At 39.0% G+C, this 26,600-nt stretch overlaps 1 protein-coding gene and 1 non-coding gene across 2 annotated transcripts in view; both read left to right on the top strand.

Moving 5' to 3' along the window:
- The window catches only part of LOC119056307 (protoheme IX farnesyltransferase, mitochondrial), a 121,435-nt gene that overhangs the window by 4,429 nt on the left and 90,406 nt on the right, over positions 1-26,600 (top strand). Inside the window, exons 2-3 of the mRNA XM_037154695.2 lie at positions 162-295; positions 2,037-2,358. Of these exons, the coding sequence (XP_037010590.2) occupies positions 162-295; positions 2,037-2,358 (456 nt within the window). The remainder of the gene's footprint in view (positions 1-161; positions 296-2,036; positions 2,359-26,600) is intronic.
- On the top strand, positions 19,113-19,241 carry LOC119056315 (small nucleolar RNA SNORA30/SNORA37 family). The gene has a single exon (XR_005083862.2). It is a non-coding gene; the product is annotated as a small nucleolar RNA SNORA30/SNORA37 family (small nucleolar RNA).

The following is a 26,600-nucleotide window of genomic DNA, read 5'->3' as shown; positions in this document are numbered from 1 at the left end:
GCTTGGATTTCAAACCTGGATTACATCATTTTAGATTTACAACCCATTGCATATGTGTTGTTAACCATGGTGCAGGCACTGATTCTGGGTAGATGCAATCTTCATTTGATGAGAAGCATCCATCTTGTTAACATTTTTTCCCCATTCTGTCTTTTTTATAGGTGGGGTAGGAGGATGTGTCTGGTATCTAGAAAGAAGAGCAGTGGAGGAATCCCCTCACAAGTTTATACATCTTTTCAGGAACGTCAATAAGCAGTGGATCACATTTCAGCACTTCACCTTCCTCAAACGCATGGTATGTTCAGAAGCTGTTGTCTGCCTTTACTGTCTCTGAAGGCGGGAATTTCAGAAGTCCATGTTACAAGGAGAGTAATAAGAAGTACTGTTTGAAAAGGACTTTTATTTAGTGTCCTCTTCAGTTTATTCAGCATTTTAACCACTTGTTTTGCTTATTTTTAACTAAAACCAGAATAATTCTGGTGTTTGAACTTAGAAGTATAATCTCAAACTTACTGATTAAATGTGGAGAAAGATTGGAAATTTCTGGCATATTTTAACTAGGCTGAAATTAGGGAAAGTTTAACTGTCATAATACATCTTTTTAAATATTTAAAATTCTGTGAAGACATCAGCAATACAGGAATAATTGCTTTAACTTTGTGACCTTCCTGTTTTCTTAACATTAGCTGTGCATTCAAAAAGTCTTGAAAAGTCTAAAACACACACGTCTCACTGAAACAGATTGAGTTGTTAGTCATTTTCTAGGCATTTTGTAGTGGGCATTGGAAATACATCTCAGTTTTCTTGTGGACCTCTGTCTAGGTCGGCCCCATGATCTGTGGGCAGCATGGTGATTTACTCTAAATTATCAGTGAGGGCATTTGACATTTTCTGAAATAGAAAAGCATCATAGAATGTAGAAATGATAGCTAAAAACTCTTTGACTAGCGTTTTGCTATCATTTTGTGCAACCATGAAATGATAGCAAATTCATAATCTAAAGTCATAGTGGCCATTCCTCTCATCTTTTTTTTTAACTTAAAATGCCCACTTTAACTTAAAACTTAAAGTCTTATAAAACTTATTGTTTTGGTAAGAGATTTAAATTTCCATTAATGTTGAGACTTTTTAAGTTGGGGGTTCAAGGATATGGATATTTAGAAGAGAAGCTCAAATATGTATTATGTTTTTTTTAATGTAAACAGAACTTGGGGTTCATTCCAATGAGGCTGTACTTCCTAAGACCAGCACATGTAATGGGAAAGTATCTTAACTAGTTGTCAGGAGAGGTGGCTCCGAGTCCCGGGGCCACCAGTAACTGGCTGGTTGTGGACTGTTGGCTCTGTCAGTTAATTTCTTAGCCTTGATTTCCTCATCTGTAAATTAAAGAGAGGTACTAATAATGCTCCATCTTCTTTAACAACTGTTACAAAACTTAAATGAGATATATATTACAGAACCACAACAATATACATTATATAAAATGAGGTTGTGCCTCATGAATGCTAGCAGTAATTTTTGCATGTAAGTAACAGAGACTGTCTAACCCTAAAGCCCATGTTCCTTCCTCGTGTGCACTGCTATAATGTCACTGGGCCCTGGATTGTGCTCTGCCCCTGAGCCCTTCCTGCACTGTCTGCCTAGGAACGTGAACAGTGAACAGGTTATTTGGACACTTGATTCTAGAAAACTCTTTCATGCTATTTGACTGTTAACCACCAGTTTCTGGTACTGCGTTAGGGGAAATTCTGGAGGAGATGAATAGGAAGTAAATTCATCTTTTATTCAAGGAACTTAAATTCCTTGGATTTTCTAAACCACAGAACTTGAAAAGTTTGCTGACACATTGATTATATTCTCCTTATCTCTTAGTCTAGTCATTTCCGCATAACAAGTACTCTCATATTGGTTCGTGTACCGAGTATTTATAAAGTTATGGGAAAATCTGTTAAGTACTATAAAAGTCAGACTGATGGAAGGTGTAACTGAACAGGCATCTTGGGTTTTATATAGTAACATACCCTTTTAAAATTTAGTATGTCACACAGCTGAACAGAAGCCTCAGCCAGCAAGTAAAGCCGAAGTCAGAACCAGTGGCATCAGCTTTCCTTGAAAAAGCGTCTTCGAGTCAAGCCAAAGCAGAGACATATGACGTGAAACCTCTTTCACCGTCTAGCCTGTCTTTGTCCAGAAAGCCAAGTGAAAAAGAATTGCTAACATTAGAATCTGCTTCAGTAATTGAAGGCTCAGTAGATGTGGGGAAAAAGACTAAAGATGAAAAGCAGTGGAAGGAGATGAAGCTGCGTTTGGACGAGTTGCCAGGAATTTTGGCTCGACTGTCCAAAATCAAACTCACAGGTACTTTGTTTTTCTTGCATAGTTAGATTCTTACCTGAAACTTTATTTTTAGTTCAACAAAAAGCTAATTTTATTCACTTCCCCTAAAGGAATATTTTGAAATGGTAGATCCTCTCTTGGTATATTTTCTCTCTTCAATATAATTGGAATCCGAAATCAAATTTTCTGAATTCTCTTTACTCAGAATTATAAATAGTATTGTACTAAAATATTCTCCCTTATGTGCAATTAAAGTAGAATACTTCTGTTTTTTTTTTTGTCTTTGTGTTTTTACACCCGCTGTCCTTCAAAGATGCTGTAAGTTGATGGGTTCTGTCTGAGGTCTGAAAACAGGATGGACTGCACTCCTGTGCGTTGTGTGCAGTGAACCCACAGTGGCCACTGGGACCCCTCACTCCCTGCTGGTTTGCTTCCTATAGGACCTCTGGCATTATCCCAGGTTTGGAGGGATTTCTAGTGCTTCTCCGAAAGGAGATTTAGAGTCAGATTTTTTTGTCTACTTTTAGCAAATCGCCGCGAATTTTGTTGGATGCATTTAGATATTTGCCCATAATTATGTCATTGGTGGTTACAGCATCCTGTGAGTCAGGCAGACCTTTGTTATTATCATCCTATCTCATAGTTCAACTTAGAAATAGCTTATTCTGGGCTAACTGTTTAGATCTCACATGTTCTGGGTCATCCTGCATCTGAGCACCTGGTTTCTCCTTTTCTTCCTGGGTGAGAGTAAGAAGAAATGGGTAAATGATAAAGGTATAGCAGGCACTCTTTGAGGATAGAAAGTGGTAAATACTATTATTGAGTCAAAAGCAGCAAGTAAACAGATGAGACAGAGAGGCTTTTCAGAGTACAGAAGATCAAAGAAAGAGTGACTTGTGTTTATTTGTTTTTCAAGAGAGTTGAGCCAGAAATCCAAAGTAAAAGGAGTTAAACCAGGCACAACTTCTTTCCTCAGTGACCAGGTTCACTTACAGGAAATCTTTTCTGGAGGGATGACACATGGACAGCAGGAATTTGACAAAAAAGTCATAGTAGAATTTACATGGTGCAACTCTTTAACAGTGAGACAAACTTCAGGTGATATTTTTGAAGTTTTATCTTAGTGCTCACTGGTAGCTGAGCAAGGAATCATCACATTTCCAAAGAAGTTACCTTGTCATGAGTTACATGTTAAGAATGAGTGTAGATAAATGTGGTTTTAGGATGTCAACCAAAAACAGGACCTCTCAGTCTTTGGGTATAAGCAGTGATCTCTGTTGTCAGCAGCAGTTTCTTTCTCCATGGGCACCGTCATTGAACATGTCCCCTTGTATCTCCTGCTCACTCTGAAGATTAGTTCTCTCTTATTGTCCCATTTCTGTCAGCAACCCTGGCATTCTTTGCTTCTCCTGGAGGATAATTCTGAGAATCATTCTTTGCTTTCCATTCCCCCCTTCAGTCTAATCTATAATTACTGTGATTTGTCACCTCCATTCCTGAGGCTACCATCCTAGTTCAGGTCCCAACCACGTGAGGTCTTCAGTTACTAGAGCAGTTCCAAACTGTTCTCTCTGCCTGCCTTTCCTTCCACTGCAGTACGTGCTGCCCAAGGCTGCCAGGCTCACTTTGCTAAAACATTGCTTTCATGTATTCCTAACCTACTCAAGAGTCTACAGTTCCTCTGAATTGCGTCCTGCCTCAACTCTGCCTGATTTTAAAGCAACATTGTAAAGGCCAGGAGTGTCCAATCTTTTGGTGTGCAACATGTAATCACACACACAAAAAATCCATAATGTTTTAAGTAAATTTACGATTTTTTGTTGGGCCACATTCATAGCCATCTTGGGCTGCATGCAGCCTGTGGGTTGCAGGCTGGACACCCCTGTATGCAAATGATTAGACTTCTCCACTAAAACATGTTTTTCCCCCTTCCCTGTTGCCTTCTACTCTAACATGCTCTTTCCTTCATGGGAGACCAGTCGGATCCCTTCAAGGCATCTCCATTAGACATTCTTTGGCCTGTTCTTGTCTCAAGTCTCCCTTCTCAAACTCAGAATATGGCTTCGAGGTCAGGCAGACTTGAGTTCAGATCCAGGCTATGACACTTACTATCTAGTGAGACCTTAGGCAGTTCCTTGACCTTCTTGAGATAATTCCTTCGTCTATAAAGTAAAAATACTAATAAGGCATTTAAGAATTCAATCATGTAGTGCATTCAAAGTACCCAGCAGCATGACTGGCACATGGGAGACCTTCAAAGGTTAGTTTTCAAATAATTACAGGCAAATGCTTTCCTATTTAATGTGTTTCATATTTCCCTAGGAATTGGAGGGGAGAAATCATGCCATATACTTGTAGAGTACTTCTGGCTGTCTGGGTACAGTGCTTTTCATGGTAGGGACTTGCTTTTAGAGACAACTGATGGACTGAAGTCCTCCAGGGGAGTGCACACCCACAGGGAAGAGGGGACATGGAAACCCTGCCACTTGGGGAATGAGATTGTTGTGCTTAGAAAAGAGAATAAGGAGGGAGAAAGGGAAAGGAGAATGAGGCATAATAGCCATCTTCAAACACCGGTAGCTCCATTGATTTAAAGGAACAAGGCTGCAAATTCACAGTCCAGAAGGCAGAACTAGGAGGTTGCACATGCGAAAAGGGCAGCAGAGTCTCTCTCAGTATGAAGGAGAGTTCTTAGTAGAACTATAGCACATTGTCTTGGAAGGCAATGCTCCTTGTCATTGAACTAATTGGAAACAGATCATCTTTGAAGGAAGTTGAAGAAGGGATTTCTTATATTATATAGTGGGTGGGGCTGGATGGTGGCAATTCAGTCCCTTTTTAATACCAAGTGACTGCTTGCCTTTCATATTTGTTATCAGGTGTTTACCACATACCCCCTGATGCTAGTTGCTGGAGGTACAGAGATAACTCACCCATGATTTTTGTCCTCAATAAGTTGATAGTCTAATGGGGAGACTTTGTACATAGGCACATATATAAAAATGAAAATAAAACCATGGTCTGATACATCTGTATTTTAAGCCCCCCAAAACTCTTAATACCTATGTGATCTGAGCTTTCTTAACCTTTGAAGTGTCTTAGCTTCTTTACCTGTAAATTATGGTGGTACTTACTTCATAGCCTTATTATGAGGATTAAATGAGATAATTTATGTAAAACACCTCTGTGTCTAGTTCCTACTAGGCACTTAATTAGCTATTATCAATACTGTTATTACTGCTGTATCCATCATTAGGGAAATTAATGTTACAGGTATTCTAAGAGATGTGTGTATAAGGCAGAGTGGGGACCCAGGAATGAGAGTGTACTTTCTGCCTGTGGAGGGGGTTGAAGTGAATGAGTATTTACTAGGCAGAAAAGGCAAGGACTGTGAGCAGAGGCATCCTGGCACATTCAGAAAACTGAAGTGTGCCGGAATAATGCAGTATGACTTGCATGTTTGGTAGGAAAGGCACTGACTGAGGTTAAAAAGCTAAATAGGGTCATTTTATCATGTTGGCATATATTGGGTTGGCCAAAAAGTCCATTTAGTTGTTTTCCATAAAATACAGGACATGTTTTTCATGTTCATCAATAGCTTTATTGATTGGGATATTATGAGTGTGTTGGCTATCTCCTGTGTGGTGTAATGCTGATTGTTCTCAATTAATGTCTCAATTTGATCACTGTCAACTGCAACTCGTCAACCTGGCCATGGAGCATTGTCCAGAGAGAAATCTCCAGCATGAAACTTCCCACACCACTTTTTGGCATGTTTAGTCAGTCACAGAACCTTCTCCATACATTGCACAAATCTCTTTTTGTGTTTCAGTTCATTTTTACCTTTCTTGAAATAATAAGGCATAATATGCTAAAAATATTGCATATGTTTTCATCTTCAATATTAAAATAGCTACACCCTAATTCACCAATTTTGATAAGGATTTTTTTTTTAATGCACACTGACATGACAGCTGTCACAGTACAGTCTGACAAAATTGTTTCGAATGAAGTTGAAAACAACTAAGCACTACTAGAGCCATCTTAAGAAAAAGCCAAACAAACTTTTTGAGTAACCCAATATTTTATGCTAAAGACTTTACACTGGAAAGTAATGGAAGTTTTTTGAGGAAAATAGTCACTTCATATTTTGTCTTACTTATATGTCTTTTAAGTGGATTTTAAATACTACTAAATTAATATAAATTTTTTGTAAGAAAAAGAAATTCAAGTACAGAAACATATATCTTAAACTGAAATAGTACCCATTCCACTGATGTAGATAAACTACTATTAAATTGTAGCCTTCCATATATATACACATACGCTCACATACATGGATGGGAGAGTAGGTTTATAGTAGTAAATACAAATATATAATAGGATAATAAATAATACAAGAATAAACTCTGTTTCATGTGCTCAACTATAAACCTACTTTTGCCCACCCCTGTGTATTTGTATGTGTGTGTGTGTATATATCTATATATGTATACAGATATAAAGGTATGGTTTTACATTTTAATACACATGGGATCATTATACAAACATGCACACACAGTTCTGCAACTTGCCATTTTCTCTTAACAGTATAGCTTTCACTGTCAGTATTTATTTCACTGCTTACTATTCCATTGTATGGAACTGCTATTAAGCATTTAGGATTTTTCCAGTTTTTGCTATTAAAAGCTATTCTGTGATTAACTTCTCTGTACATAAGTCTTTGTATACTTATGTGAGTCTTACCAATGCTATACTTAGCATTTGCAAATTGCATAGTAATAACTGTTGAGAGCTCTATAGCTGTTTATTACATAAAAAATGCCTAAATGCTCTCACAGTATTGGTATTTCCTGCCCCTGCTCTAGAAAACTCCCAGCCTTTTGGTATGGAAGACTGGATGAATGATGGTATTGAGACCTGAGAAAGTGAACACTAAAGGAAGCACCTGTTTGAGGGAAGATGATGTTGAGTGTTGGACATGTGGAATTTGGGTTGCTACTGGCATGTCCAGGGAAGAGCTTCAGTAGGCAGGTGCAGTTGGCTGTGAGGGATGGGCGCTCAGACAGAACACTGGGCCAGAAGAAGGAAGGGGAGGTCTTCAGTATGGAGTTGACCATAAGTCATGATACAGGTCAAGGTTGCTGAGAGTCAGCATGTAGAGGGAGCACAGCAGAAAGCCAAGGACAGGACTTGGGAGTACATCCCCCTTCAGAAATTGGGTAGAGTGTGTTATGGAGCCTGCAAGGAAAGAACACGATCAGAAAGAAAAACAGGGAAGGGCTTTCCCACAAAAGCCAGGACAGAAAACAGGGTTTGTGAAGATGGTGCTCAGCACTTAGGTGGCAGAGGTATGCTAAGCTGCCTGGCTACAGAGAGCTATTTTATTTGGCAGTTAGGAAGTCAGCATTGACCAACTGCTAAATAAGGAAATAATTATTAATGTTTCCTCGTCTTGGAGTGTTAAAAGAGCTACTTTAAATAATTAATGTAATTTTAAAAAGTTTATTCTTATAATGCTTATTTCTTTGGGAACAAAGAAGAAAGTATGATAATTTATGATCTTTTTGTTGCCACATCTTTCTCACCTTCATACTGGCTATTGTTTTATGGTTTTTCCTTTTATATACCTTATATTTTTGTATATCTAAGTAGGCAGATGCAGAGTTTGGTATTTAAAACATGGTGTCTAAGTCTGAAGTGATGATTAAATTACTCATTTGATAGTACACACTGTGCTGTAGGGTGCACAGCAACTAACTGCTTCCCATGTCAGTGTGCAAAGGAGCATACATAGCAAGTGTGTTCAGATGGTGCTTTCTGACCACTGTCCCCAGGGGTTCAGATCCTGTTGGCTGGGACAGGACCCAGAGATGTGCATTTTTGACAAGGATGCCAAACGATCTGATGCTTGGTGGTCCTGGACCACCCTTTGAGAAAGTGAAGTAAGTGTTACAGAGTCAGGGTGCTGGTCCCAGGCCCATTGGTCTGGTTGGATGTGGGAGAACTAACCTAGTGAGAACCAGAGCAGTCCCTCCTCCTGGGCAGCAGGAAGAGCCAGCTGGACAGGATCTGGACCACACAAGAGAGCTATGCAACAGCAAGATGCACCTGGAGACAGGGAGCAGCAGCCTCCCCTTAACCACACATAGAAAAGTCCTGGGGCAGTAAATTTCTTCTAGCATAATTTTATATATTCCATGGCCTCGGTTTCTAGATGAGCTAATTGAATTAAAGTCATTTCCTTCTGTGTCTTCATTTAAAGAGGCATCACCCTTTGGGTGACCCCTACCCTTTTATTTGACCTTTTCCCTCCCTGTTTAGTTTATTACTTGAATTTGCACATGTCTTGGAGTCAGCGGGATTTTTTTCTTTATCAATTGATTTCTTTGGACTCTTAACATCTTGGGCAATTCATTTATAGCTAATGATAGCCAGGGCAGAAATATCTGGGAATTAGTGATCACTTTTATAGAACTGGTCTTTCTTTCTTGGCCTCCTTTTGTTTATAGCTGTAATATATTGAGGAAAATTAATTGTAGACAAAGTGAAAGGCCAAAGAGTGGTCATTTGTAGGACATCAGGGTAGTGGCTGCCTGATGCCTTGGCATTTATGCCAGGATCTGGGCCAAATGTTCGCTGGTGCTAATGCCATTTAAAGATTTTTCTTCTAGGAAGTAAGATCGAGTTTATAAAGAAATAATATGTCTCCCCTGAGTTTCTCTCGTCAACTGAGCTATTTACAATGTGTGTTTGGAGTTTGTTGCAAGGACCACACTGGAGTAAAGACATTCTGTATTAGGATCATAAGGGGCTTTGGTGACCAAACTGAATTTATACTTAATATAAGTCAATAAAAAGCAGAAGTTCTTTCCTAAGTAACATCTGTGCTGAAAAGCTACAACACATTTTCTGAGACCAGAACTCTAAAATAGATTGTTTATTGGAACCAATACATTATGCAGTTGATGGAACTGATATAAAGTATAGTCTATCAATATACATATGAACTTTTTCCCCTGCCAGGACCTAGAGTGTTGCTTTTTATTAAAAGAAAAAAAAAAGAAACAGGAATAGAGGATACAACTTATTTTAGATTACTTGTTTAGTTTTCAGGGTGTTGCATTTGTTGGCTTTCAGATACTGTATGAGATTCTCCCTATCTTCTTAAAGATATTGAGTAGAATTATAATTTCTTGAATTTTAATTTATGTTTTGAAATAATTACCTTAATAATTATATGCTTATTAAATGTGGAAGTAGTGTTTTTATTATTACATGTTTGCTTTAGCAAAATGGAAAATAAATATAAGCAAAAATGAGAAGAAAGGAATCCCTTATAATTCCATCCTCTCAATATAACACCCATTTTCATGATTTTGGTATATTCTAGAATTTTTTTCTACATAGCTCATTTATGTATTTTTGCTTTTAAAACAAATGTAAGCTCAACATGTAAATACTTGTGTAGTTTTAAAAAATTACTCTCTGTTAACATATACACCCTGTTTAGTGTTTCCTTACAACAAAAACATAATACACGGGAGAGTCTCCTCTGGCTGCTCAGTAACCAGTTCTTGGCACACCGGTCTCCAGCCTCCTTCTGCACGGCACAGGCTGTGCTCTGGGACAGGCAGGCAGGCCGGGGCTCTCTGGTCTTCCATTTAGTACTTGCGATGATGGGAACATTTTTTTTTTTTCAAACCCGTAAGCCTCAGTTCTTCATTTGTAAAATAGGGAGAATGGTGCCTCATAGGATTATTAAGATTACGTAAGATAATGTGGGTAAACAAGTTAGTACCAAACCTAGCATATAATAAAGGTTCAAAGGTTAATTACATTATTATATCATATTATATTAATGCATATATAGTTTCTGTTGTGTTTGTATTATAAAAATGGGGTCATAATATACATTTTGTACAGTTATTTGCTTTCTTACCTAAGTAGAGATGCTTCCTCATCAGTGTGATTAAAACTACCTCTTTTTTTAAAAGGTTGGTTAGTATTCCATAGTGTGGATACACTGAATTTATTGAGCCATTTCTATATTAATTAATATTTAGTTAGTCTCTAGTTTTTTAGTATTAAAATAATGATTTTTAATATCATCATACATAAGTTCTTATACACATTTATTTCTGAAAGGTAGAGCCTTAGAAGTACACCTTCTTTTTAATGCATATGTAGCATGTCATTGTATGTTTAAACTATAATTTATTGGCCACCACACCATTTAGATTATTTTGGGGTTTTTGCTGGCTCAGAAGCCATGCTCACTGAAAACTGTTGGTTTTCACTGACTAATCTCCTTGGAGAAAGGTTTGACCTGCTTATGCGATTACCAAAGTGACTACCAACTCACCTACCTTCACCACTGAATGATGGGCGTTCGTATCTTTTTCTGAACAACTACCAATTTGATGGGTGAAAAATGCTACTTAAGTCTTCTATGTTTAAAACTGCTGATGAGGTGTTATTTTTCCCATCTGTCGAATGGCGACTTGCGTTGTTTTTTTACATGGCCTGTCTGCTTCTGTCCCGTCTTCTATTCATTGCTTGTCTGTCTTTGTTGCTTGTAAGAGTTCTTTATATAGAAAAGATCTGAACCCATTATATTTACCTGTTGTAGATGTTTCATCTCTTGTATGTTGTTTGCCTCTGGTTTCATTTATTGATGAACAAATTTTGATTTCTTATTACTATTTTGATGTGCAAATGTTAATTGTATGTAATTAAATCTGTTGATTTTTTTTCTTGTGGCTTCTGGTTTTTGTGCAATGCTTAGGCTCTCCCACACAAAAGTTTTATAAATGTCTATATTTTTAAACATATTTTTATAATTTTATATTTTACGTGTAAAATTTTTACTTATAGAAAATGGTACAAGGTGGAGATATATCCAGTTTTTAATTAGTCATTAAGCAGTGTTAAATGCCACATTCACAAATTTAAGAATTTGTGAAGCTCCGTTGCTGAACAAATCTTAATCTCCCTTATCCTTCCAAAATTCTATTAATTTTTTAAATTGGAATCTTTACATATATATAGATTAACTTGGTGGGGAATTGAGGTATTCACCATATTCATCATCATTTATCTAGGAATTTTTTATGCCTCTCAGATTTTATAGTTTTCTTTAAATAGGTTATATATATTTACTGAATAAATTAATTTTGGGGTATTTAAAGAATTGTTTTCTTAATTTGCCCTTTTGTGAGTTTTTTAGGTAGCCAATCAAATAATGATGAGATTATCTCCCTTTTTTTGGTATTTATAGCAATTATTTAATTTTTGGTATAATTGCTTCACTGCTAAACTCTTATCCATCTGTTTTTTTCATCTAACTTTTTGATCCATTCTGAAGGAGGTATGTTATGTACAGCACTGATTTGATTTCATGCCATCTAATTTTCATTCTCATGACTTTCAGTGTTCTGTTGAAGTATTTGCCTTCTGTACATTTTTCTTTAACCACTGTATCTGTTTCATGTGGCGTTTTCTTCTAATTACTCTCCTCATTTACCTGCAATTCATTGAGTACCTATACATCTCAAGTGTGCCCTTCCCTCCCACATGGGTCGAATGCATTGAGTGCAGTGAGTAGGGTGGGCAGGTGGGTGGGGCATCAGCCCCTGCCACATGGGCCTTCCTCTAGTGAGAAGCTTATCATCTACAGATTCTGTGGTGCACCTCTGTTACAATATATTCAACCTCATTTTCTTTCATGCTCCTTTTATTTCTTTGATGCCGTAGAATCTTTTTTATAAGTGTTAACATTGACCCATTTTACCTCTTTACCTTGATTCATTCCCAGATGAAGAGAAGACAATTCCAGACGGTGGTAAGTCCCTCAAAGAGTATAAGCTGTATGAGGACAGGGTGATTTGTCTGTTTGCATTGTCTTGTCCGTACTTGGAGTACCTGGAGTACCTGGAGCAGTGCCTGGTACTTAATAGGTGTTTATTATGTGTTGATTGAATGAATGCCTGGTGGGATTTTTCTTCACCTAACAGTTTTTACTGGACATTATTGGGCTTCTGTACTTGCAATTGAAGCTAAAAGATGGAAGCTATCAGCTTACATTACTGACGTAACATTCCTGTGGCCTGAAGGAAATGAATGTAGTGTCAGCTACTAGCAAAGCAACTTTTTCTCTCTAAGGTATTTTCAGTGTGGTTTTGAAACCCCATAGTGCCAGTGTCCTACTTTCTATCCCTGGTTTTTGGTGTGGTCTGCCTGTGCTCTCAGAATACAGTGTCTATGCCTAGCCATTTCTCTGGTGCTGCTTCCTCCTGAGTTGTCAGAATTGCTTGCTGTGCCGGGCCTAGCGGCAGTTGGTGGCTTGCTGCCTGGATTAGCGCATGCAGCAACGGTTCTGCATTGTCCCACTGAGAATCATGGCAAGGTGAGAACCTGCTCTCTTTTTGGTGGGACCACGTTTCTCTCCTTCCAGCTGCGATGCAGCTGCATCTGAAGACTGCTTTGAGGGTGAGGGGACTTGCCATAGATTGGGCCCATCACACCCACCAGCCACCCTGGGCTCTGTACCTGCCTTCTTACCTCTTCACAGCAGGGAGTGATGCACACTGTCAGATAGCCTTTATTTCTCATATTTATCTATTTCTTTATTAGTTGATATGTAGGTAGTCTAATTTTTTGCTATTCAAGTAATGAAAGTAGTAGTCATCTCTTGGCAACTATTTTCAATTTAATGTCATCTGTATTGTATTTGACAAGCATTTTTGGAGGTTTTAGTTTCCTCTACTTAATTTATTGCTGATGTAAGTTTTTTTTTTTAATTTTTATTTTTACTCCTCCATTTCAGTTGGTTTCTGGTGGGAGGGCTATGTAAATACTTGAGCCAGTGTTCTAGTTCAGATGAAAAATACATTTATCTCGGCTAATTCTGTTTTCTGATAATTTGCTTTAAATTCAGTTTAATGTTATTGGATTGATTGTAAGTGTAAGGTGTTGTGGTAGATGCATGTAAAGGAATGGAAAGATAAAATTCATGAAGTTAATAATTTCTTTAAAGAAGAGAAAAAAATGGGTTAAGAATGGGCTCAGCTACACTTAACTGAAAACTTGAAGAACAGTGACATAAACAAATAGAGGGTTTATTTTTCTCTTGTATCAAAGAGTCTGAAATAGGAGTGCAGAGCTAGTGCTAAAGGATGGAGTCAACATACCTTGTCCCTTCTGTTTGTTCTGTACTTACTAGCGAGTGGCTTCTGTTCTCCAGACCACAAGTGGGCTGCCACTGCCCCATCCTCGAGTTGTCTTCCAGGCAGAAAAAATGAAGAAGGGGGACAATGTGAAAAGGCAGAAACCTCTTCACAAGAATTCGCCTTTTTATTTGGGAAGGAAAGATCTTGATAGGAACTTCTTTTATCTTATTGACCAGTACTGTACCTCGTGGCTACCTCTAGAGCTGCAAGAGAGGTTGCCAAGTATGGCATAATTCTTACCTCTCTCATTTCAAAAGACAGAGCTCTAAACTCCAGCCTAGTTAACTCCCTGTGTCCTCATGGGGCCTACTGGGCTGTCTCCTTATGCAGTGCATTCCTTTCTAGGAAAGGGATGTGAGGCTTCCCATCTCATCATTTCCCACTTTTCCATAGAAAATAAAACACCACACCTTAGTCTGTTCTGGGACTACAGCCTTGTATGTGCATTTCATATATTGTATATTTAAATAAAGACTAATTTTCCAACTCGGCATTTCCTTTTCCAGGACTGGCTGTAGATAGATGTGTACTGATCTGTTAGTAGTTTTTCCCTATTATCTTGATAATCAAGTACACATGTTGAGACTCCTAGTGTGTTGGGGACTGTTGGTACTGGATTATGCAACAGAGAAGAGCCAACTAGCTCAAGTATATGTCTGTGTTATATAAGTTTGGGCTGCTGGTGAGACTTCAACTGAATGAGGAGATGAGCCAGGTGGCACCATCCACTAACCTCTCAGACATGGCTGCACCCCAGCAGTCCCGAGGGCCTGGCTTTTTGCTCAGCTTTCCTCTTCACCCCAGTGTCTACCACTGGTGCAGAGAACTTCACTGTCTTCAGTGGCTCTAATACTTTATTTGCCATCAGAGATACTTGGAATGCTTGTTATAGTGCAAATTTCTAGGCCTCATCTCCCTAAAAAGATTTTATTTATTCATCTTTAGAGGGGGAAGGGAAGGAAAGGAGAGAGGGAGAGAAACATCAATGTATGGTTGCCTCTCGTGTATTCCCTGCTGGGGAATACACAGTTCCCTGCTGGAACTGGGCCACAATTCAGGCAGGTGCCCTGACTGGGAATCAAACCTCAATCCCTTGGTTCACAGGCCCACGCTCAATCCACTGAGCTACACCAGTCAGGTGCTCCCTAAACTTTTTTATTTAGGGTCTGGGGCAGGGTCTAGGAATCTGTCTTTTAACAGAATGTCTTGTTAGGAGTGGTCCCAGAACATGCTTCAAGAAACTTCTTACTTGGAGAACTTATTCAACACCATCTGCTCTGTCCACTCCTCTCAGCGAACTACATTGCTCCCCATTTCTAATAAAAGTAGAGTGCGCGCTCATCAAATGGAAACTCCACAACTTCCTGCTACTGCAATTGATCTGATTTGTCCCCTGTCATTGCTTCTACCTGTTTCTCTCCCCTAACCTTCCATCAGCAGATGGCTCCATCAGCGTGATATCTGGAGTCCTCCTAGATTCTGCAAGTCCAAGCAGGTCTCCCTCCTCCGTGGAGACTGTGGTATTGGAGTCTCCGGAGGGGAGTAGGTGATTGCCTTTCAGTCAGGTCTGATGGGTTAGGGCCTTCTTATCATTCTGGGGCGTTTTCAAGAGCTTGGTTTCTAGTTCTAAGCAAAGTATGCTAGTGCCTCATTTATTGAGATTAAGGAATGAAACACAAAAGAGAATTTTAAAAGAATGTTACCAGACTATCTCTTTAAGTACTAACAAGTTCTTATTCAGTAGCTTTTTTTCTTTCTATAATAAGAAGGGGGGTTGTGAATTTGGAGCAGAGAATGAAAAGAGGGGTTCTAACATATCAGTGTTTTGTGAAAACAGTACAAGTGTGCATCTTTACCTTTATTTATAATTTGTTCTATTTTGTCTGCAGGGAGAGAGCAAAGTTTATCTGGAATACTCTCTCACCCTATGGCTTTTGTGCTTGCTATGCCTTCTGTTCCTGACACTTACTTACATCTCACCTTCTTTACTGTTCACCAGGCTGACTCCTACTTATCCTTAGTCTTCACCTTTTATATCAGTTTGAGAAGCCTTCTAAGTTAGGAAGCTCTTCTGAATCCTTTGCAATATCCTTGACTCCATCTGTAGAAGTGCTACTACATTGTGTTGTAATGTAATGCCAGTTGACTTGTCTGCATCATCACCAGTGTGTGAAGGCCAAGAGGGCAGGGACCATGTCTCTTTGGATAGCTGTTGCATTCTTATGGCCTAGCTCATGCCTTGCACATAATAGATGCTCAGAAAATAGAAGCTCAGTGGGATAAAAAGTACAGTCATACCTCAGTACTCGTTGGCTTCAGAACTCATCACCCAATACTTGTCATGTTTTGGAGAGAAAAAAATGTTTCAGCACTCAGCTTGCTTGGGACTAGTCACACTTGCTAGAACTTGTATGAGTCACAACATCACCCAGCAAGAGAAAATTCTTCATCGTTTGGTACTGGTGGGTTTCTGCATTTGTCATGAGTCCTGGAGCATATTAACAATGAATACCAAGGTATCAACTTTGATGCCACTGTTTGCAGAATTTTGAACAGATTAGCCCTTTAAATATAAATATTCAATTATAGTAAGTCCCCAGTGCATGTCATCAGTGCATACTTGGAAACTATGTCTTTAAGCAAAACAGCATAACAAAACCAGTTTTCCTTTAGGCTAATTGATATAAACAAGAGTTTAGTTCTGGTCATAGAAATCACCAAACTTCTTAACAAAAACTGCAAACACTTCTACTATTAAACTTTGAAAAAACTTTGAAATAAACATGAGGTATTTAAGCATACATACTAGATATATTGCCTCAACACTAAATACATTAATAAAAAGTGAAATAAATTAATATTTTTAATTTTAAAAAGAAAGATAATTATCTTCCAACTCTATTCCACTTTAGGGTCCCAGTGGCCAGAACATACCTGGACAGCTTAAGGCACAAAGCAGGACCCACCCTGGAAAGGACGCCCTTCCATTGAAGGGCCACTCACATGCGTTCACTCAGACTGGGACAGTTGAGACACATCAGTTCGCCTCAGGCTCATGTCTTTGGGATGTGGGAGGAAACTCATGTATATATAGGAAGAACATGCAAACTCCACACAGACAGTGGCCCCTGCTTGAATTGATTTCTTTTTTTTTGATCGACATTTTAACGAAAGGTCATTGAATGACATGACCTTATTCAATCAAAGACCTGCTGTATTTTACTGTGCTACACCTTTGAGTGCCAGTGGTAACTGAAAAGTATTGTCCTCCGTGACTCGAGGCTGCTGTGCTTCGTAGTTCAGTCTGTTTCTTGCAGCGTTGCTTTCACCTGTTGTCACTGTGTCCTGAAGGTTTTAATCTGCTGCCTCACTTTGTACTCAGCATAAGTGGAAAATTGAAATGGCCCTGTGTGCTTCTCTGAAAGGTTTTTGAATTTGCAAAAGCTATACCCCTTTAAGCTCAGAGGGATCTTCAACAACTTGACTTTGTGAAAGTCTGTTGGGTCCTTACCCAAGAGATTTTTTTTTTCAGATTATTAGTGAACATAAATGTTACTAGTGAATCATCTATTAGGTTTGGCAAATGATGATTATTGATTGTCAGTTTTAGTTAAAGGGACATTAACACCATTCAGGGAGTTTTTCCAGTTGTTCATCATCTTAAAAGTAATTAAAAGATTTTCCTTACTACAAAGTTTTCTCGAATGTCTAGAATAAAAACATAGCCATTATTATTGCATAACTATATTTGGTTTCTCAGAGTAAATGAAAGTACTCAGTACAAAAGAAAATAATGATACATTAATGCATGCATGCATTTATGTCCGGATACAAAGACGAGTGAGTAGGTTCATTTCCTGACCTGCTACATGTGCTGTATAAAATACTCAAATGTAGATAAACACAAAATACTGTCAAAATCAGAAGGATACTTTAAACGAATGCCTAATCTGAATTCTTTATTATTTTAAGTATTTATCATAAAATACCTGCTCTCTGGACAATGACACATTCTAATAAGAAACTGAGAAAAGTCTTCACTATTTTAGTGAAAACTGCACAACTGGAAATTCCTTTTTGCCAAACTCATTTTTCAAAAGACAGGTTTCCACTTCTTAAATGCTTGATAGGCATCAGTTTTATAGAAAAGTTTTTTAGCTAATTACACAGAGTATTAAGTGTTCATTGTCAAGTATATGGAGACGGAATGTTTCTTTATTTAGAAGGGGAAAAACTAAAAATAGGATGACACAGTAGGAAAGCTTAAAAGCAATGGAAAAACTAATTGAAAGAACAATCTTAGGCTTTCCTTCAGTGTTGCATAATTAACTTATCTATAAACTGATTTTATTTATGTACTTATTTAAACAGATATGATGGATATTTTATTTCCCTTTTCTGAGTGCTGACTATAAATGCAAACCAAATGCTTCCTGTTAATTGCCTTGGTGATCGTACTTAAATGTTTCACTTTGGTAACAGGGTCACTCAGTAAATTTGAAGTTATGACTTTTAGTTTGGTTCTAGAATTTGTCAGACCAGCTTTGGTCATTAACTATATGAAAAGAAGAAAGAAGAAAATGGGAAGACACCCTTAAGTTCTTATCTTAGTTTTGCAGCTGTGTTATTTAAAAAATCTCTATAAAGTCTTATCTTTTAACCAGAAGGGGTTATGGTTTGTAATCAGTTGCCTCTGACTGATATTCTTTAATGTGGCTGAGGGAAAAAATACTGCATCTCTCATCAGTTTACTTTTCATCTGAACTTAACAGTAGGCATCAGAATTACTACCTCCTTTGATATACATGTTGGTAAGATGCCTGTTTAAAGAGGTTCACAGAACATTGCCAAGCCATGGAGCCTAAAACACTCAAACTAGAAATTGAACTATTTGAAGCTTAAGGTGTTAATAGAAATGAAGAGAGAGGAGGAAATCACATGTACAGCTATGAAGTAAAAAAATACATGCTCATTTGAAAATCAGGAGAGACTTAATTCCTGCCTCTTAATTAAATTATATAACTTTAAACTTTGAGATCAACTAAAAAAGTCTATCGCTTGCTTGGAGACATTTGTAAACAAAAGCATGTACAAATTTATTAACTGCTTATTCACTGTCAGCTTTGTACACAAAAGAGCCTTAGAATACCTCTCAGGTTTGTAGGATTTAAAATACAATATTGCATTATATTCACTATCAAGGATAATGAGATATATCACAAGGATAATTTAAAACCTATAGAGAATCAAAATCATTTAGCCAGTGATTTTAATCTTTCTGCCAAATCTTCTATCAGTTGATAACTACCCCAATTGACTGGAGTTTTGTTTTTTACTCAATTCATTTGGGGCCAGGTTTTAAAAACAGTGAGACATTAAAAGATAGAAATAGAAGCAGGATGTAGATGAACAGTTTTTAAATATAATCCTTATGCTTATTGTTAATTGATGATCTCAGAAAGGAAATAAATTGCCTCCATTATGCTTATGGTCAGAGATCAGTAGTTAGCAAAGTGTGGAGCATTTTAAAAATATATATATTCCTTAGCACTTTCACAGGTCCTCCCCCATGCAGTGGGGCCAGGATTTGGCAGCTGGTGCTGAAGGAAAACCCTTGAGTACGTCCTTGCCCTAGGACTGTGCCCATGGCAGCTGTCACTCAATGACATAGAAAAAAAAAGTATATTCTTGATAAAGCTGCTTCTTCAAAAAAACCTCCCACATACTGGACAAGATGCAAAAACCTTTCAAGTGGTGTGTTGCTGCTCGGGAAAGTGTACTGTGTTGTGAGAACTGGGGAGGCTGGTGAACTTGCACTCTAGGCCCCGCACAGCCACGGTTTAGGGTGGATGACAAAGCCTGCAGGTGCAGAAGCATCAGCCTGGGCAGTGAGGCTCCTTCCAGCCTCATGTGCTGCTCTCTTCTCTGTGACTTGCAATTCCCCCTAAGTCCTATGGTGTAAGAAACCTTTTCCCGGGCTCTGTGCAGATATACAGTGTTGTTAAAACTTCAGTGGCCTGCTGTAATCAAAACAGCCTGGTACTGGCATAAAAACAGGCACATAGACCAATGGAACAGAACAGAGAGCCCAGAAATCAACCCAACCCTCTACAGTCAATTAATATTCGACAAAGGGGGCAGTAACATAAAATGGAGTAAAGATAGCCTCTTCAGCAAATGGTGTTGGGAGAACTGGACAGCTACGTGCAAAAAAATGAAACTTGAGCACCAACTTACACCATACACCAAAATAAATTCAAGGTGGATAAAAGACTTAAATATAAGCCATGACACCATTAAAGTCCTAGAGGAGAACATTGGCAAGAAAATCTCAGATATTCCACGCAGCAACATTTTTACGGATATGTGCCCTAGAGCAAGGAATATAAAGGAAAGAATAAACAAATGGGATCTCATCAAAATAAAAAGCTTCTGCATGGCTAAAGAAAACAGTATTAAATTAAAAAGACAACCAACTGTATGGGAAAACATATTTGCCAATGATACCTCAGACAAAGGTTTAATCTCCAAAATATACAAAGAACTTACACGACTCCACTCTAAGAAGACACCCAACCCAATTAAAAAATGGGAAAAGGACTTGAACAAACACTTCTCCAAGGAGGACATACAGAACATTCAGAGACACATGAAGAGATGCTCAATATCGTTAGCTATCAGAGAGATGCAAATTAAAACCACAATGAGATACCACTTTACACCAGTCAGGATGGCTATCATAAACAAAGCAACAAACAACAAATGTTGGAGAGGTTGTGGGGAAAAGGGGTCCTTAGTTCACTATTGGTGGGATTGTAGACTGGTACAACCATTATGGAAAACAGTATGGAATTTTCTCAGAAAAATAAAAATTGACCTGCCTTTTGACCCAGCAATTCCACTGCTAGGATTATACCCCAAGAATCCTAAAACATCAATTTCAAAGAACCTATGCACCACAATGTTCATAGCAGCACAATTTACAATAGCCAAGAGTTGGAAGCAACCTAGGTGCCCATCAGTAAATGAATGGATCCAAAAATTGTGGTACATATACACCATGGAATTTTATGCAGCAGAGAGAAAGAAGGAGCTACTACCTTTTGCAACAACATGGATGGAACTGGAAAGCATTATGCTGAGTGAAATAGGCCAGGCATTGAAGGACAAATACCATATGATCTCACCTTTGACAGGAAGCTAAAGAATAAAACAAACAAGCAAACAGAATAAAAACAAAGATGCTGAAATAGAGAACAAGTGGGCAGCGACCAGAGGGGAGAGGGAAGGGAACTTGAGGGGAAAAAGGGGGAGGGATTTTGAGGAACAAGTATGAAAGACACAGAGTTGAGGACTGGGGGGGGGGGGGGGAATGGGAGGGAGGGGGGAGACCGGGCGGGGGGGGGGGGGAAGGGAAAAAAAAAATGTACTTGAAAAGTAACTAAATAAAAAAAAAAAAAAAAAATTAAGAATAATCAACATTATACCATACAGGAGATAGCTGACATACTCAAAAACATTCAAATCAATAAAAGTATTGGTGAACATGAAAAAAAAAAAAAAAAAAACTTCAGTGGCCTGGTTTTTGATTTTGTGTTCAGCATTTCAGGTGTGTGTGTGTGTGTGTGTGTGTGTGTGTATCTTCCTTTCGTTTAGTGGCATTTTCTTTTGAAAATGAGTCTTTGGAATACTTGTTAAAGAATATCTGTAAAGCAGAGAGCCCAACATTGTGCATAAAACTGTGTGGCTTCTGATGGGATCCTGGACTGAGTTCACTGCTACCTACGTGCACAGGGGTGTCCATATATAAAATCAAATGTTAATACCTACTTTGCTTGCCTTGCTGATTGTTTTAGAGCAGGGTTCTTCAAGGTTTGTTAGTCATGTACTTTATCAATAAAAAGTTTTAAGTGCATATTATATATCATAATATTTATACTATTGTATATAAATGTCATACCTAAGAAAGTGTATAGTTATTTATAAATAAAATTTATTTACTCCTACACCTATGTATTATATTCATTTTAAGATATGCCAACTGAGAACTTTTAAAGAAAGAATTAAAAAGTCCAATGTGGGTGAAAGGTTTCATGTTTTCTTCTCATACCCCCAAGGTGTCCACACCATTTTGAAGTGCAGTGTTTCTGTGATTTAAATAAATGTAAAACCACCGTGGCATTGTAAAGTGCTTCACAAATGCATGTTTGCTTCTATTTATCTTTTTTTTTTAAGATTTTATTTATTTATCTTTAGATGGGAAGGGAAGGAGAGAGGGAGAGAAACATCAATGTATGGTTGCCTTTAATGCGTCCCCTGCTGGGAACCGGCCTGCAACCCAGGCATGTGCCCTGACTGGGAATCGAACTGTGAATGTCTGGTTCACAGGCCCGCGCTCAATCCACTGAGGTACACCATCCAGGGCTTGCTTCTATTTATCTTTATTTTTTATTGTCATCTTGACTCCACATTTATTAAGAACTTCCCAGTCACGCCCTCAGAGAGACAGAAAGGTAGCTTAGATTATAAGACAGAGGTGTGTGGCATTTTTATGAAATGTTTTGTTGTTTCTTGAACCTCCTTTACCCACCACTTTTAGGTTTAAGCTTAGTAGCCAGAGAAGTATGTCACCTGCCTTCCTGTGGTTCCTGAGTTCTAGGAACCACATTTTAATAATTACCAAGAACACCATTTAATAAGCCCTTACCATTTACGAGGCACTGTGCCAAGTGCTTTTGTTAATAGTGAAAAACTGATGTGTCTCTCCAAGCTGTCCCTTGGCGTGGCAAGAGTGTGGAAGTCAAGGGTGGTGGGTCACCAGGGACACTGATCTGGGAGAAGCACAGGCTGCGGGCCTGTTCTGTTGACATGATTGAAGGGCTGTGCTGAGCAAAAATTGATTGACTGTTGCCCAAAACAACAGAAATTACCTCAGTAGGTGGGTCTTTCCAGAAGGTTGATTTGACTTGGTTTGAAGGAAAACTTGCCTACGGCTAGAGTTCTTCTATATAGAAGAGTTTGCCCAGGGAGAAATAAATTCCTGTCACCGGATTTGGGGATAGCATCCATCTGCAATGTTAACTTAGGACAGAGATTAGACTAGTTTACCCTAAATTCCCTTTTAAGATTTTACTATTTTTGAATTACCGAATTATGTTTGGCTCCTTTGCTGTAGTTGTGTATATTTACTTATACAATGCCACCAGCTTCAAAATGCATACCTACACCCCTGTTGGCACTGTTGCTGTCCTCCCAGACACTCATCACTGCCTGCCTACAGGGAAGCGGCCTTCTGTAGTTCCCTGAGTCAGCGTTCCTCCACTTGGGTCAGTCCTCTGTGTTGTTGGTAGGCTGGCTTTTCCTAAATGACATCCTTGTTACAGCATGTGTTAGTTCTCTCTTACTGCAAAACATGTTACCACACACTTAGCAGTTTAAAACAACACAATGTTGCTATTTCAGAAGTCCAGGCAGGGCCTGCCTGAATTCTCTGCTGAGTCTTACCAATCTGAAATCAGTGTGTTTGCTTAGGGCTGTGGTTCTCCTTGGGGCTCAAGGTCCCCTTCCAGGCTTGCTGGTGGTTGGCAGAGTGCATTTCTGTGCCTCTCTGGACTGAGGTCCTGTTTCCCTTCCAGCATTCAGCTGTGGACTGCCCTGCTCCCGTAGGCCTCCATAATTCTGTCACAAGGCCCTCGTGGGCATTTCACATTAGGGATGCTTGCCTACTTCCAGGCCAGTTGGACTTGTCTAATAGTGACTATTTCAAAATATTTTTTTTAAACTGTAGAGAGCAAACATAAGAACTCCCTGGAGAAAGCAGACAGACAAGAGATGGTATTTTTCGAATGTGGTTAGTGGTGGGATGTGGAAGGCGGTGGCCCTGGCCTGCCTTAGGCCAGGGCTTGTGGTTCAGGAGAGATCGATTGGTGAGGCCAGAGCGGTGAAAACTTGGGGCCCGTAGTCAGGATGACCTTTATCTCTAAGCACCCTCACAGGCTGTTAGTGAACCTGTGTGGGGTGCATGTGGACCTGCTGGATACCCCCCAGCAGCGGGGTGGCGATGGTGCGGGCTGTTTCGGACGGGGAGGTTACTCTTCCCAGGCCTCCAGAGTCACCCTTAGGCCTGCAGACAGTGCCTCTGGGCCTCGGCTTGGATGGGTCATGCTTCATTGGCAGCATTGATTTTCTGTTTATTTGTGAAGAGACAATATGAGATCACCAAATAAAATATAATTCCAAGTGTTATTAATGAAAGAACATATTACCTTCATTTTAATGAGATCCTGGTGGTGTAAAGTGATCCCTTTCAGTGAACCCCAGGAAATCAGTGGAAAGCTGAATTGCAGGCGTGGCCGTGCTGTGTGGAGGCATCGCTTCAGTCAGTTCCGCTTGCGCTGCTCGTGAGACCTCCACCTTTCTCTTTCTTTAAGGTAGTTGTTTTGGTGAAGTATAAATGCATCCTTTGTTAGCTTTTGATCTTTTGGGGAAATGTGCTCAAAATTCAAATTTTCTCTACTATGATAATGACCCCTATCATTTTTAATATACATTACCATTCACAATTTGTACATTTTTACATTAGGTAGTATTTCTGTTTTGTAAATTTAGTCATTGTTATGTCTTACCTTTTCCCTTTCTCAGTTTTTTGCACACCACTTTCTATCTCTCAACTTGTCAGTTGACCCCATTAGTTAAAAATTTAATGTGCTTTCTGTATGGTTCATCACTCATTGAAGCTGTAAGTTGAATAAAAAGAAAAACAAGATACTTCTCCGCTGAATTAACACTTTTACTTTCATGTAACTAAATACTCTTTGATTTTTAATTTCTTTTTACATTTTTTATTTTGATGGTGCTTTCTTGTCCACTGTGATGGTGATTTATTTTTCTTACTTGCTTATAAGGCACAATACAAAATATTGATATGGATATTTAGAGATACCTAAGGTAGTTCTTTATTTTGGTGACTCTATCTTTTGCTAATTACATATCGAGAAGGGATTTTCTATGTTCTTATAGCCACCATAGATGTTTATAAGCTGTCTACTTTTGATCTAAGGTTCAAGGCCTTAAAATAGTCATGAGTTATTCTGAATGATTTATTCTGTAATAAAGGCAATTTACTTAGCTCCTTTTGAGAGGGAATACCATTCAGTCTCTTTTCCCTCCAATTCTCCCTTCGACATCTCAGCCTTTCTTCCTGGGTGGCAGCATTCCTGTAGTACAGTGGAGAAGCAGCCTGGGTGTTGGGGCTTTGCTTCCAGTCTTGGCTTGCTTCGACACACAGGGCCCCGTGCAGGGAGTCACCTAGCCCACCTGGAGAGCTGGTGAGTGGCGCAAAACGAGATGACTTGCACTGTGGAACGCCAGCCTGTCTGTGAGGCTTTGCAGTTTATGGTGTGGTGGCTGTAAAAAATGAAAAAGCCTACTCCAAAAGCGGTGCTATTTGAGCATCCTGAAAGGAGTTTTGTTTGCTCTAAAAAAATGGTGCTTTTCTTGATGGTCACTAGTAGTGCGCATGTATGGCTGTTACACGAGAGGCTATTCTTTTCCTGTCTTACTTGGGTAATATATCCTTTTACATGCACCTGCAACTACTGTTTTCAAAGTGTGGAATCACTGTGACACTTTCTTTTCGGCATAAGTCATTAGAGAATTAGCTAAAAATTTCCTCAGACTGTTTCCTTTGAAATAGTGTTTAGTCTTAGATTGCTGCCCTGAGTCAGCTGCTGTTTGCTGCTGTTATGTACGTAGGTGAAGTCGTCGTGTTCTGACTTGTGTACCGAAGTGGGCAGGGCACACGCAGGAAGGGAGAGGGGACAGTGCGTATTTCCTGGCCTAAGCCAGTCCACTTTCTCCTCGATGTGTCTGTGTGACTTCCAGTAAGCCTCCTGTTTGCCTTTAGCTGCTAGTCTTCTGCTTGTCGTCTTTTTCCAAATTGGTATTCTCATTCTTGGACCTTGTTCAGTCTGCTTAAACCTTACCCCATCCTCTTTTCTGGAGGTAGATCTCCCCCTGGGAGATTCTTTTTTATTTTTTTTTAATTTATTTTTTTATTGATTATGCTGTTACAGTTGTTCTATTCCCCCCCTTCATTCCCCTCCACCTTACCCCCCCCGTCCCCACCATTACCTCCCTTTTAGTTTATGACCATGTGTCTCAAGTTCTTTAGATTCTATATTTCCCATACTATTCTTGCCCCCCCCATCTATTTTCTATCTACTGTCTATGCTACTTGTTTTCTGTACCTTCTCCCCCTTCTCCTCCTCCCACTCCCCTGTTGCTAACCCTCCTTGAGATCTTCATTTCTATGTTTCCACTCCTGATCTAGCTGTCCTTTTAGTTTGCTTTTGTTTTAGGTGTGGTTGTTAATAACTGTGAGTTTGCTGTCCTTTCACTGTTCATGTTTTTTTTTAACTTCTTTTTCTTAGATAAGTCCCTTTAACATTCTGATACACACTACATGTGGGGGCTGTCAGACTAAAGGAAGTACCCCTTTGCCAAATACATACTCTCTAGAAAATTCTGGTTTAGGCTGAAAATCCACATATGTGTTTAAGTCACCTTTGCAAAGTATCATTTACCCCAGTCAAAGAAATAGAAATATCAAGAAGTCTGTGCCTAACCAAGGTATATGGTCAGGGCTTGCAGAACTATAAATAAAGTTTCTGTACACTGCTGGTAGGATGAGACTGAAGGGTGTGCCGGCCGGTCTGTGACCACAAGAAGGAGTAATCTGTTTCTCTGGCATGTACATGGATGTCAGTGGAGGTGCCTTCCAGCCTTGCTTCCCCGTGGCCCCTTACATGTTTACTTGACATTCATGACACCTTCTCCTCCTTATTCTTCCCTCCAAATAGTCTTTGTCAGTGTCTGCCATTTATCTGTGTCTGTATAAAATTCAGGTGTTTTTTATACACTGCTTTTTACTCTGTTTGCTGTCCACCATTGACTTTATTCATTCCCTCAGGCTCAGCCATGGTCTGTAGGCACATGACTCCGGAGCTGTATGTCTCCCTCCTGTTTCCGGTC

The sequence above is a fragment of the Artibeus jamaicensis genome, unplaced genomic scaffold (assembly GCF_021234435.1).
Source record: "Artibeus jamaicensis isolate MK-2021 breed Jamaican fruit bat unplaced genomic scaffold, CSHL_Jam_final contig_781, whole genome shotgun sequence".
Classification (NCBI taxonomy): Eukaryota; Metazoa; Chordata; class Mammalia; order Chiroptera; family Phyllostomidae; genus Artibeus; species Artibeus jamaicensis.
The sequence above is the reverse complement of the archived record's forward strand: the minus strand, read 5'-3'. Positions and strand labels throughout refer to the sequence as shown.